The 13,633-nt window shown below is 57.9% G+C and overlaps 5 protein-coding genes across 5 annotated transcripts; 3 read left to right on the forward strand and 2 right to left on the reverse strand.

The window, feature by feature from the left end:
* Positions 1-473: 473 nt before the first annotated feature.
* Positions 474-1,568, forward strand: BDY17DRAFT_226971 (uncharacterized protein; the record flags this gene model as incomplete). Its single annotated transcript, XM_033730150.1, has 1 exon — positions 474-1,568. A coding segment is annotated over one exon (1,095 nt), but the record flags the coding sequence as incomplete, so codon positions are not given.
* A 285-nt stretch (positions 1,569-1,853) lies between these two features.
* BDY17DRAFT_319840 (putative P450 monooxygenase) lies at positions 1,854-3,961 on the reverse strand (the record flags this gene model as incomplete). The annotated part of the gene is made up of 5 exons (XM_033736346.1): positions 1,854-2,385; positions 2,440-2,537; positions 2,599-2,682; positions 2,747-3,671; positions 3,732-3,961. The coding sequence occupies 5 exons, from the start codon at positions 3,959-3,961 to the stop codon at positions 1,854-1,856; spliced, it is 1,869 nt and encodes a 622-aa protein (XP_033593856.1).
* A 2,173-nt stretch (positions 3,962-6,134) lies between these two features.
* BDY17DRAFT_8178 (uncharacterized protein) lies at positions 6,135-7,487 on the forward strand. The gene is made up of 5 exons (XM_033738739.1): positions 6,135-6,540; positions 6,795-6,860; positions 6,919-7,035; positions 7,093-7,162; positions 7,251-7,487. Exons 1-5 carry the CDS (start codon positions 6,391-6,393, stop codon positions 7,367-7,369), a joined length of 522 nt encoding a protein of 173 aa, XP_033593857.1. The 5' UTR covers positions 6,135-6,390; the 3' UTR covers positions 7,370-7,487.
* A 379-nt stretch (positions 7,488-7,866) lies between these two features.
* On the reverse strand, positions 7,867-11,419 carry BDY17DRAFT_319842 (uncharacterized protein; the record flags this gene model as incomplete). The annotated part of the gene is made up of 3 exons (XM_033736347.1): positions 7,867-7,889; positions 8,034-8,198; positions 8,461-11,419. 3 exons carry the CDS (start codon positions 11,417-11,419, stop codon positions 7,867-7,869), a joined length of 3,147 nt encoding a protein of 1,048 aa, XP_033593858.1.
* A 1,153-nt stretch (positions 11,420-12,572) lies between these two features.
* BDY17DRAFT_8062 (uncharacterized protein) lies at positions 12,573-13,621 on the forward strand. The gene has a single exon (XM_033738727.1). The coding sequence runs from the start codon at positions 12,693-12,695 to the stop codon at positions 13,560-13,562; it is 870 nt and encodes a 289-aa protein (XP_033593859.1). The 5' UTR covers positions 12,573-12,692; the 3' UTR covers positions 13,563-13,621.
* Positions 13,622-13,633: the final 12 nt, after the last annotated feature.

The raw sequence follows: 13,633 nt of genomic DNA on the forward strand, positions 1-13,633 counted from the left end.
GATAAACCCCCGACTAGCCCCATCATGATGCGTGCGCATTACAGTGTCTCAGCCCCACGGACTGGGTGCTTCTGACATTCTCAACCCCGCAGCGAGCGAGGCGCACCACCATGCTGACCTTTGGCGGGAGAGCGGGGCTGGGCATGTCAATTTGGCGGCTGGGGATCGTATCTTTGGTCGTGCTTGTACTGTATTCGGGGTACCTCTTTGCACTCCCTGGTGGCCACAAGGTCTCAGCCCCGGTTGGCCCTGCTGCCTTTACCCCGCCGCAAGTCAGCCTGTCCGCATTTGCCAGTCTACACTCCGGCTCGGGACCAGAAGGACAGGAAAGCAACGCTCCATCGCCACCCAGCTCATCGAGGGAATCGAAAACTAAGCCTGCTCCCAAGCATTCATCACCGTCGCCACCCGCTTCGTCCGACCATTCGCCACCCTCTTTCAAATCGCACTCATGGCGGCCAATTCCCGATCAGTGCATGCAAGCGCCCGGCGGAGACAGAGTCATGCTCCTGCTCAAGACTGGAGCAACGGAGCTCTACCAAAAACTGCCATTCCACTTCTCCACGACGCTAAAGTGCGTGCCAAACTTCCTCATCGTCTCTGACATGGAACACACCATCGCGGAACACGTCATCTTCGATGCCATTGCGCCGGTCAGCGCCTATCGCAAGCAGCACCAAGAATTTGAACTCTACCGGCAACTCCAGCAGGCTCGGAAAGACGGCCGAGATCCGAGCGAAATCCAGCGCGAGGGTGCGTGGATGCTAGACAAGTGGAAGTTTCTCCCCATGCTGCACAAAGCTTTCGAGATCGCCAGCGAGACAATCGACTGGTTTGTCATCATAGAGGCAGATACAAGCTTGTCCTGGACGAACTTGCTGCAAGTTCTACAGCGCCTGGACCACACGGAACCGGTGTACCTCGGCGCAGAGGATGCGATGGGAGCATCGAGTTACGCGCAGGGAGGAGCGGGTATTGTCCTCTCTCGAGAAGCGTTACGAATGCTCGAGGACGTGAGAAACAGCGAAGGGGCGGCAGAGTACGACGCCAGATGGGAAAAAGACACCTCGGAGCACTGCTGCGGCGACGAAATCCTCTCCCGCGCTCTACTGGAAGCAGGCGTCTGGCTCGACGCCACCTGGCCCCTCTTCCAAAGCGAGACGCTCTCCTCCATCGACTGGACCAACAAGCACTGGTGCTCTCCGGCCATCACATGGCACCACGTCACCCCCTTCGGCCTCTCCGAAATGTGGCAGTTCGAGCGCGCATGGATCGACGGGCATGGCTGGCGCGAGCCCTACCTCTACCGCGACGTCTTCGCGCACTTCATCGCGCCGCAAATTTCCACTAACCGCAGCAACTGGAACAATTTATCCGCCGACAAGAAATTCACCAACCCGCAGCTCGACCAGTTTTCGCCGTGGGAAACGCTGAAGGATTTCGAGCGCGCGGCGACGGAGAGCCAAGATGCGTGTGCGCAGGCGTGCTTGCATCCTTTGTATTCGGATTGCACGCAGTGGATGTACCTTTACGGCCGCTGTCATTTGGGGAATTCGCTAAAGTACGGCATGGGGCACGACGAGGAATGGGTGTCTGGTTGGATTCCGGAGCGAATTGAGAGCATGAAGTATGAACACAGCGGGTGTGTGGTGCAGTGGACGGGTGGAGAAGACCAGGAGGTGGAAGAGACGGGAGGAAAGGGTGCAATGGGTGGGCCTTGAGCTGGTTCGCCGGCCGATTTTCAATGTAGGTAGGGCTTCGGTGCTTTTTCGCATAGATCCACAGTGTTGTCCCAAGTGCTGGACACGACATGTAATGGAAAGGAAACGAGGTATCCAGACAAACGTCCATCTCTACTTCGCCGCAAACCGCTCGCTTCCCCTCTTCACAAACCTCATAGGCACATTGCCCTTTCGCATCTGAATAGTAATGATAGTCATCATCCCATTGCGCAGCAAGTCCCTCGCCCTCGCATCCGCCTTGCCCCATACCTCCGCCTTGCGCTCGGGAGTGGCCCGCTCCAACTCCTCGTCGGAAATCCAGTCGCTCACATCAAGCTCCACGGACCAAGTTTTGAATACGACAGCCAGAACGGCAAGGATCTCGACTTGCGCAAATCGCCGACCGAGACAGGAGCGATAGCTTTCACTAAAAGGGATGTAGGCGCCCTTGGCGGGATGGAAGAGCGAAGCAGCGGTGTCGGGCCGCTTGTCCGGGCCGTCGAAGTCGAGGCCTTCTTCCGTGGCGTACGAGTCTGCCTGGGTGGTGCTGGTGGATGACTGTTTGGAGGAGGGATCGGGGAACCAGCGCTCCGGGCGGAATTCTTCAAGGTCTTGCAGGGAGGTGTGCGGCCAGTATTTAGGGTTGCGGTGGACTGCTGCTGTGCTGGGAGGGGATCAGTGCTCTTTCCGCGCAGTTGGGGTTTGAAGAATCAGTTACCATAGATTGATGGAGATGCCGGGGGGAAGAACGGCGGGTTGTCCGCGGATTTGGAGGGTTTGACTTCGGTCTTTGGGCGTTGATTTGGGAATGTTGACCTAGGGGCGGATGAGTTAGCGCGAGCGTCGGGACGTGACCGGGTCATGGCCGAAGACGTACTGCCGGTGGGATCAGCCGAAGCTCCTCATTCATCACAGCGCCACACATGCTGCCGAACAGCTGAGGAACATCATGGTCATAGTCCTGTACACGCGGTCAGATTAGCATGTGTCATGCACACGTCGAGGAGTGGACCCATCAAACTCACCCACTCGGACACTGGTTTGTCCCCTAGAATCCTATCAAGATCCTCCTGCAAACGCTTTTGCGAATCCGGATGCATCGCCAGAAGCAAAATGGCGAAATGCAGGGTATTCGCTGCCGTTTCGTGTCCGGCGAGAATGAAGACAAAAGCATTTCCGAGAATATCGGCGTTGGCATGAAGATCGGGATTGGAATTGTCGTCCATGTTGATGCCGGCGCCCTCGACCAGCGCGCCCATTAAATCCAGGCCCTCCGTCTTCTCGCCGTCCTTCATGGCTTGCAGCTTCTCGGCGTACATTTCGCGCATGTACAGACCCCATTCGGCGTAGGATTGATAAGCCGCCTGATGACTTTCCAGGGGGGAATTACGCAGGATCCATTTGGGGACGAGGATGACGGTGAGGATGCTGTGGAGCAGGGTTTGCAATGCTTGCTTGTAAGAGAGGGTATGCCCGGAGGGGATGGGTTCTGTTTTCTCCTCGTGAGGCCATTTGAGTTTCACGCCGAATCCCGCGCGACTGATGACATACAAAGCCAGACGCATGGATTCGCTCGCAACATTTGCAATGGGACCACTCGAGGTTTCCGTCGGCGAGATCCAACCGGCCATCATGGACTGGGCTTGGTGGAGAGATTCCTGCCAGACCATGTGATTGTTCTTCTCGGTGAAAGGAGGACTGGTGATCTTGCGGTGGTGGCGCCAGACCTGGCCCTCGGTGGAGACGACATTTTTGCCGTACAAATCCAGACTGCGGTAGATTTCAATGGGCTTGGGAAAGTCGTTACGGCGGGTGGTGATTTGACTAATGGCATCGGGATCCGCGGTCACATAGACAATCTTGGCCGACGAGACGAGGAGGACGTTCTCGCTGTCGACATCGCGAAAGGTGTCATACAGCTTTTTCCACGTAAACTCCGGCGAGACATAGCTGTTGGTGATGTGTTAGCGAGAGGTGGGCTTCACGGGCGGAGAGCGCAGCGGGACACACTCTATCCAAGGATATTGCCATGAACGCGGAAGCACTCGGACGGCAATCCAGAGCCAGATGGGATGGGTAATGAGCCAGAAGGTGTTGAAGGTATGGACGGGCAAGACAATGTAGGGGATGCCCGAGCGCTTGGCGGCGGCGATGTTGCTGGCGAAGCCGCGATAGGTTTGCACGGCGTATGCGACGAGGAGGGCGGCGAAGCCAAACGCCACGGCATTGAAGACTTGCATCTTACCGACGAGCTGATGCTGCTAGAGAGCGTAGGGGAACATGTCCAGCTCTGGACGGACAGAAACTTACGGCGATGCAGCGGACTGGGGTTGCACCTCACGTGGCGGCCGGAAGCAGCGCACTCCGTGATGTGGAGAACGCACGGCGCAGATGTGCCCTCTCTGCAAAACTTGATTGGGCATTACTCACGCGATCGATGACGTTGCGTCATGTTGGTGAGGGACGACTCTCTACAGGGCCACGTTGCTTTGGTGGGAGACGGCAGACGAAGGGCCGCGAGGTCTGTTGATGGGAGGCAGAGTGGAATGAAGTGAGGTCGGCGTGAACGCCAATTGCTTAATCCGTCGTGCTGACTTTCTGACTAATCCGCGCCGTGGTAGAGACCTGAGGCAGCAATGCCATCCTGCCCTAAGTCGTCGGCTGCCCAGGCGAGGGGCGGGCGGTCGATGACACCTTACCGCGATACGGCAGGCCGGCGAGCCGGTTACGAATGCGTCAATCAGGCGGTGAGGATCGTTGACGAGCGGTGAAGATGCTATTCATGATTGTTTACGACGCCCGCTACGAGGCAATATCGTCACCACCCCATACGCGAGGCTTGGCCGCATGCACAACTTGGTCAGGTGCTTGCGTGCATGAGGCCCGTCGGCTCGTACAGAGCAGGTAGGTCAGGCAAGGTAGGCAGGGCAGCGCCCTAAATAGTTTATGCGAAGAGCTTGCATGCACGCGCACTAAGAATAATGAAGCAGCACATGATCGCTTGCCTTGCCGGGGTGCAAGCGAGCGGCAGCGTAGATTTTTCCCGCTCCGACCACCCACCACCACCTCATCAACATCCCGCACGCCAGGAATTCAACGGTAGGATACGGGGCAGGCCAGATGCGAATGCACATGCAGCGACGGTGATGATGATGATGATGACTACGGCATTCACCGCCATCAGAATCACCGAGGCCCGCAAGCCTACGCCATGACATACCCTCCCGCGCGGTTATATACTCCCTCGTCCAACCATGGTTTTCTCTCGGAGGCTGCCCACGTGAAAACGTGCGCTTTGGGCCCGCTCTGCTGGTTGTTTGGCGCAAAAACACCAAGCCCCGCCAGGCCTGCGAGAGCCCGATGTGGCAAGTCAACGCTGCAGCGAACCGGAGAAAACCGTGAGAGGGTGAAATTCACCGACACTCCATGCCGTCGGGCATCCAAGTCTGGTACGGCGTCGGACGGCGTGGCTGCGGCGACGTTTTACGTTTGCCGCCGGCACCTTTCAATTGGAAACGGGCAGGATCCGACCAATGTCGTGCCCCCATTCCTTCCCAGCAACTCAAATCCTCGCCAAATCCCTGTCGGTGAATTTTTGGACGTGGCGCCCTTAAGCGAACACACTGCCGACCCCGGCCGCGTCCGTCGCTTCGCTTAACGCCCCTAGCACGCAAGGCAAGGTGCGAACAAGCGGCCCTCCGCAGCCAGGGTCGAGGATGGTCGCCTGCAGCGCGGCTACGTCTTTTCCAACCATGCCCGGTGTACCGTCCGCTGCGCCCAGCTCGCTACCCGCCCAGGCGCCGTCACCGCTTCGCCGCCCTACAGCACACGCGCATGCACGCTGCGTGGCATGCGAGGCGTCGCTATGCTATGCGACGCTGCACCTGTCTGCGCGTCGCGGCGGGTATGAGGTCAAGCGCACGCAAATCCCGCCTGCCGGTGTCCACCTGGCCTCGCCCGTGCGCATGTCGTCGAGTGGTACGCCACGGCCTATAGGCATCGCTCTACCAAGCTTGCCTCCGCCTGCCGTCCTGCACTCCCTCCCCCACCCGTGCACCCCGTCCCATGCCCATGCCATGGGATGCCCATGCCATGCCATGCCCGCTGCGCCGTTTACTCATCACCCTACGCCCCACGCTCCCGAGAAAGTCAGTTAGACGACTGTTACAACGCTGGCGATCCTTGCTGTTCGCGTGCCCGCTCCCGAGTGCACTGAATCGAAGCCCTGGGAAGGACGCGAAGCTATAGTTGTGCATCCTCTTGCCGCGCAAAAATTGTTCGCGCTACTGTCGCACATCTCGCCTGTTGGCTCACCTCGAATCTCTTCATAACCCGTCCACTTCCCCAGCTCGCCTGCCGCCCTCTTCTCTTGCAATCAATCATCCATCATCGCACCTTCTCCCTTCCACACATCCCACCTTCTCCCACTTCACTCGTGACTTCTACGACATGGCCCAACCAACCCACCAACTGCCCACACCTGTCCTTCGCAGCAAGATGAGTCGCAAAAAGGAAGCGGCGGCCGCAAAGGCCTCCAAACGTCACAGTCTCACGCCGATTCTCACAAAAACCAAACCCCTCTCTACCAAAGCCACCTCGGAAGACGACTACGACGCATTCCTACAACACCTCTCCGACGAAATCGTTGGCTATCTGCGACATCAACAGCATGCCGGCCGCAAGGACTCTGTTTGCTCTTCTACCTGCTTTTCTCGCCCTGTCAGCAGCGACGGTGCCCGATGATCTGGCCCAGCTGAACGCCTCCTGCCAAGCAGTGGCCGGCATTCTGAACGCCTCCCTGAACAACTCCACGGCAGTGGTAAGTCGATCCCCAAAGAAATGCCCTTCCATCATCATCCGTACCATACACTCGGGAATGCAGCCTCGGCTAACCAGCGTGCAAATAACAGAACACGTCGAGCCTGATCCAGGGCATTGGATGGGAGATCGGCGCGTGTCTTGCCAACCTCAACTCTCCCGCCGACAACATGACGGCGGTAAGCTGGCTTTGCCCCCCCCCCAAGTGCCGCGCTTCGGTTCCACTAAAAGCTAACGTCGATCTCCGTTCCACAGCCGTCGACTCAGCCTTCTGCAGCGCCAAGCCCGACCACGAGCACCTATGATGCGCCTTACTTTGTCGTACGTCTTAACATTACTCGTAATAAGGGAAAAAAATACTGACGTCGTTTGACAACAGTATGCCGATTCGATGCTCGACCTCTCCGAAGCACTCATCCGTCGCGGCCAAGTCCCTCACGCCGAGCCCAACTTGCCCGTGTACACTGCCTTGCAAGGCCTGTACAACGTCATCCAGGTTCGTCGCGTCTCCCATCTCGCCTAACACTCTTCGCGTCGCTGACTTTCAATCCAGTCCTACGGCTTCCAGCTCGACAACACCGGCAGAATCTCCCGCAGCGCCCTCATTCGCACACTGACAGTCGGTGAGTTTCGAGACCCGGCGGTCGGCGCATCGCGACCGTTGATGGAAAAAGGCAGAACGTTGTCGGCTAACGAAAGTATGCTGGGCAGGCAATTCCATCGTCGACGCCGAAAGCGTGTGGGCGCGCAACCTGTCCGCCGCCGTCATCTCCGCCGACAGCGACAATCAGCGGAAGAGAGCCAGACGCACGGCGGGGTACGTTGCGTGATCTCGCTTCACGGCCGACTCGCTGCGTCGCGTATAGCACATGATTCAGATTGCGGATTTGTGTGTCTCGAATACGCCTCGGAGGAAGCGGATGCGGATGCTCGGCATGGAAAACTTCCGGTAGCTGTTATTTTAGCATGGCCCTGTGGCTTGGTTCGAGACCAACCTCGTCTAGATGAATTATGTACCTGTGTCAACGTGTGGACATGAGGATAGAGGCACGAGATCAATGAGACAATGAAATCAAGAGCATTCTTACACAACCCACTCGTTCATATACAAGTTTGCAACCTCTTCTCTACGACGGGAATATCATCGTCGTCCAAAAGCACCAGGCGGAACAGGCCCACGGGCAGGCAGGCAAGCAAGCAAAACAAACCTCCGTCGCAATCGCGATGTACACAAGCAAATTCCGAAACCCCGCAAGGAAAAGGACGAAACGGAGCAAATACCGAGCCGCACAACTCCAGAATCCCATCAAGTCACACGCTCGTCCGCTTACGCCTGCACCCACTCGGTACCTAGTATCCAGCAAAAATCGAATTAGCTATATTCGTAACATGCCAGGCGAGGTTGGAAAGGCTGCTGGCTGGCTGGCTGGCTGGCTGGGTGTCTTTCCCCACACGACACCATCGAAAGGTAAATTGGGCCCAACAAAGACGTACCTCGTTTAATGAACTTGTCGAGCAACACGCCCACATCCGCGAGCACGAAGCGACAAACGTAAAAGGCGAAAAACTCCGCGGCGTGGCGCACGCTGAGCTCCATGCTGACGTGCGTCGTCGACTGCGCGCGCAGGCCTGGATCTTCGACCTGGCGAGCAATTTGATCTGTGGAGAGGCAAGAATTAAGCGAATTAGCCAAGCGTCCTCTGGTTGCGCAATAGCAAGGCAAGCCTTGTGGGATTTAGAGCAGCATGCGGTGCATAAGTGGGCCAAATTCTCCGAGGGGTGGGCTAAGCGGAGCTGGCGCCGGCGTGCAAGCGAAGCCGGCTGCCCTCGCTCGCTTTCTCCCCAATCTCCCACAGTTCTGAGGTGTACTGTGGGGTGGAAGGAGGGCAACAGTGGAAGGGGAAGGATGGGAAGGACGTACCGAGAATGCGCACGCCGTCAAACAGGCGCACAAGCGAGTTCACGTACTCGCGCTGCGGGCCCTCGTTCGAGACGAAGCTGCTGCTGTTGTTGTTGTTGTTGTCTCGCGCCTGCTCTCTCTTCTGCGCGCCGCGCCGATGTTCCACCGCGTACCAGCTCGTCATTGGCACCGAAGGTAGGTCAAAGGCCTCCTTCTCGGAAGCGGTCGGGAAGCCTCCTTTGGCGTTGTTGTGCATGTTGCTGCTACCCATGCCTGCCACAGGCGCACCGGAGCTCTTGCTTCGGAGTTTGCGCCACGATGCAAGGTAGCCTTTGCCTCCAGCTCCGCCGCCTTCTCGACCCTTTGCGACCGAGATGGCGTCAGAGATCAACGAAGTCTTGGCCGATGAGCTCGCGGATAGATTGCCGTACGAGGCTTCTCTGAAGAGCCCAGGCAGGCCGCCGACGCCCACGTCGCCGCCCAGACGCTTGCTGAGGGCGGCTTGCACACGCTCCATGACATCTTCGAAGCTTTGCAGCTCCACCATCACCGCCTCGGCGTCCAAGGTGTCCACCTCGCCCAGCTTCCCGAGCGCCGCGGTAAGCAGGTCGAGTTGCGCGATCTTGTCCTCAATTGACTTGAGCTTCACCCCGCGCGTCTGCCACACCTCGCGCGGCACAAAGAGTTTGGACGTCAGAAAGGCGCCCTTGGGGTGGGTCAGACTGGCATGAATGTTTCGCATAAGCCAGAATGGCCGCAGCAGGAACGATTCAGGGCATGGCTCGACGCCAGCCGGGATACTCGTCGACCTGTTGGACAGCGGCCGTCCCGCCTGGGCGTCTGAGAGCGTCGTATCGAAGAGCAGAATGTCTGCGTACTTGCCCTCCGCCGCCGTGCCCGCGGCCGAGGGCAAAGTGGCGCGTTGAGAGGTGAGAGGCGTGTCAATGTTGCGCTTCGGACCAAAGTTCATGAATGTAGAGCTCAGCGGCGTGACCAGAGACGGCCCGGTGTCAAAGGTCGGCGAAGATAGGAGAACACGATGCTCCCGTAGGCTCATTTCAGATTTGTTCTTCTTGACCAGAGGGGGGTAGTGGAGGCGTAGATCGTCGGATTCCAGGCTCTGCCAATAATCCGGCGTGGTGGCCGTTCCCGGCCTCTCACCCTCTGAGATGGGTGAGCCCAGATCTGCTGGAGCCGCCAACCTGGGCGCATCTCCTCGCTGCCTATCCTCGAATGCCACGGGCCCGAGTAAGCCGCCGAACTTGAAGTTCTGATCGAGCTCAGGCGGAGAAACGTCATGCGGCTTGAAAGAAGTCGATTCCTGATGAATGGTCGAAGCCCGTTTCCTCACGTCTGGCAGACTCGGTGTCTCGATTTTGAGCTGCTTCGGATTCTGCCCAGATAGCCTTCTATTACGAACACCGGAGGCTCTCTTCGGGTTCCCTGTAGGCGGCGTTGGGAGTGACATCTGTGGTGGAGGTGCGGTGAGCGGCGGGGGAGGCGCAGCCAGCATCGAGTTGATCGAAGCGGATGTGGTGAATGCGTTGTGCAAGGGAGGGACGCTTGATACGTCTTCAGTGACGGTGGACAGAGATGTGCCAGCAGTAGTTCGATCGGAGACCTGCGAACTCTGCCATGTGCTTCTCGAGTATCCACTGGAATCCGACTGGCGTGGGAGTGCAGACTTTGTCGAGCGATCAAAGATGAACGCTGCACCGTAGTCTCGCGCGATGTCGTCCAGTATGCGCTCTTCCTCCTCGTCTGCGCCCAGTATTGGGTCACCGAGGCGAGGGGCATACGTGATGGGAGAAGTAATCTCAACAATCTCAGAGCTCCGCACCTGGCTGGATCCGTGGTACGCATGTTGTACCTTGTTGTCAGTGTCTCTCGGCCTGACGCTTTCTAGGTCGGGCTCGAGACCCTCGTCATAAGCCGCTTCCACCGCAGCATCAAAAGCCGCATCAAAGTCTGGGTTGGAAATGCCGCTTGCCGTGCGGAGATGCTTTCGATGCAACCCCTGCTGGGAGGACACCGAATGCACTGACGATCCTCGAGACGATCTGTCTTCTCTAATCGTGTCCAACCATGCTGACTGGTCACTACTCGCGTCGAGGTTGGGGGGCAAGGTGGCCTCATCGTCGAACACATTTCCTCGTGTAGGTGATTGTCCGCGTTTTGGCGATAATGGAACCGGGGTGTAGTCGCTTTGGGGAGGTGGAAGATGCAAATTAGTCGTCTTTAGCGGTAGAGGCACCGCAGCGGGAGCGTCGGCAGAGACTGCCCTGTCCATTGTCAGATCTCTTTGCCCGATCGAGGGCTGATCTAGCGACTCTCCCGTGTAATGTGTGGGGTTCAAAGCCGGCTCAACTGCCAGCCCATTTGTGTATGCGTGTCCAGTGTGAGTATCGAGATCCGCATGGTGTTCTTTGTAAGCTTGTTGCACAGGATCCGCAGCCACCACCGCATCGAGTCCAGTGCCCACTTGCATCGTGGATTCGAGCGGAGGGCCTGCGGGCGCTGCTATACCAAAAACATCATCCTCGCTCTCCGGTCGAGGCGGTAGTTCTTTCTCTTCAGCGCCATCGCCCATGTCCATTTGCATTTGGTGCAGCTCCTCGATTCGCGCGATGTAGGTTGACCGAATTGCGTCGAGCTTACGTTTGTCATCGGCGCCCGTGCTGCGGTTCATGACCAGACGAAGAAGGGTACACGCATCGCTATAAGCCTCCAGAGCGCCCTCAAAATTCTGGGCATTGTCGAGCACGACGGCGGTGTTCGCCTTATGCAGGGCCTTGGAGAGCATGTCCTTCTTCTCTCGCTCGCCCCTACCTCGCGGTCGTGAGGTTTTGGGTCGACTTTCGTCTTTGACGATGCCGTTGCCATGCGGTTCGCTCCATGATTCTGGGTTATCACGCGAGGCGTCATAAGGTCGCAGGGGGGTATCCGTTCTTGTGGTGTCCGAATCGGCCGCGCCATCCATTGTTGATACAGGCGCACCGGCCGCCTGAAGCGGCGGAAGGCTGTTCAAGGGGCTGGTAAGCTCCGGCCGTGATGTTCGTATTCGTTGTTTCTGAGGACTGCCTGCGGGCGATTCCCGGACGCGTGAGGACGGGCTGGATAGCTGTTTGGTCTGCACACTCGTGCGCGGAGAGTAATTAACCATGCCTGAGCTTCTTCTTTTTGAAGGGTAATCGGGATTTGATGAGCCCGCCAAAAGTGCACCGCTGCTTGCTCGACTTCTCGTCGCGCCTGCAGAGACGACACTGGATGACCTGGATGTTGAGTGCACGCCAAATGCGTTGCTACCAGGCCGCTCCGAAGCATCGATTGCGACACTCGATCGCCGTTTGGTGTCCGGTGGCAATTGATCCCGCCCAACGCGGAGGGTTATGAGAGAGGTTTCTCCCGGGCTCTGCACAGGCATTGGCAGAGAGGAATTCCGGGAGCCGGTGCCAGAGGAGCCAAACGAGGCGGTGCGCTTCATCGTCACCACGGATGCAGATGAGATGGAGTTGGAGCGCGAGGAATATCGATATGGTATGGGGATGGAGGATGGCGGGTCGGAGACTGGCACAGCTGCGCCATTCCCTTGCACCGCCTGCATTGTGATGATCAACGGTCAAATCCGCGGCGCCAGTCGCGCTGCAGCACGTTAAGTGGCAGGCATGCGCCGAAGGTGTGCGGATGAGGGCCGAATGGAGTCGTGATAGCTGCTAAATCCAAACACCAATGTGATGCGCCCCGGCACGAGCCAATGGATCAATCGTTTGGCGTGGTTCAAGGATAGGCTTCGCAATGTCGCTGCTGTGTAACTTCGGGCGCGGGGTTGCAGATTGTGGCGGATGGCTGTATGTTCGGGACCAAAGCTACATCTCTTCACCGGGAGAAATGTGCGCGCAAGCCCAAAGTCGTCATGGCCGTGATCTCTCCGACGTTACGCTCGTATCAGCAACGGGTTCCGGAATAGCACCCCTTCCAATCTCCACTCGCTCTTCCTTTCGTTCGGAGGTTTGAGAGGTGTTGAGGTTGTTGCGCCAATCGAGCGACAGTAAAGTCCTCAATCTATCCGTCGCGCGCGGGTTCCAACTCTTGCGACAAGGGGTCTATATGCGGCTATCCGTCTGCGCTGAGCAATGGATCCAGTGGGCGCCGACAGCGTCACAATGATCCACGTTCCAAGAGGGCGGTCTTCCAAAAAGCACCTGCTGCGATCCTTCCGTACTCAACAATGAGCCATGCGATAGCGCGCAGCGATGAGCGGGCGACGCAGATGGTCGCGGAGGGTGGTGAGTGGGTGTAGCGGGGATTTCCTAGAGACACAACCACGTCGCAAACACGGACATAGCACATACGTAGCAGAAGAGGTTGCAGGCAGGGAGCCAAGGAATCCCATATCTCTCCCTCGCCCGCGCCCGGCGGTCAGGGGCGCCCACCTAGCGCCAAACTCTACATCCGTCTCCCGAAGACCGCACATCACATCCACCGTCACGCCAGCCATCACGTCTCCACGTACTGTCATCCACTACGCCACTGCGCCACTGCTTCATCTACTCTCCCGACAAGCAAATCAAGACTTCCTCGATTGCATCGCGTGTGCGAGCAAAAACCAAACCCATCGCGTATACCACTCTGACGCACCTGCAGCATCTATCCGTGTCTCGTGCCCCGTCTGTAGCAATGATCTCAGCACCCCCACCACACCTCGTCAGCACACATCCAAGCATCCAGCTCGGGAGTGCTCGTGCATGAAACCAAGACGTCCATCTCTTGGCCCCGGGGCTGGTGCGTTAGACTTCCGAGCTGCAGCTGTCACCGCGTCAATGCATCGGCACTCAGCGCTGCAGCACGAGCAGAGCAACCGCCTGGTAGCGGAGTGCGGCATGACGCACACATCTCACGTGTGCGTTGATCAGTCCTGCGGGTTGCGATGCTCGCTACAAGTATACATGCTCCTCCGCACGGTCCCGTTCTGCGACTCTGCTGCAGCCTGCCACAAGCGACACGCGCTACACTACCGAGCTGCATGGCTGCATATCTCTACATCATACGTTATGCACGATATATATAGACACCTTCCACCCCATGCCCAACCGAATACATCAGACGTCTGCTACTGCATCTGATCACCGATCATGTCCATCATGCAATCCTTATCGAAGCGATCAAAATCATGAATCATCGTTATGTCCCCATC

Source organism: Neohortaea acidophila (genome assembly GCF_010093505.1).
Source record: "Neohortaea acidophila strain CBS 113389 unplaced genomic scaffold BDY17scaffold_1, whole genome shotgun sequence".
NCBI lineage: Eukaryota > Fungi > Ascomycota > Dothideomycetes > Mycosphaerellales > Teratosphaeriaceae > Neohortaea > Neohortaea acidophila.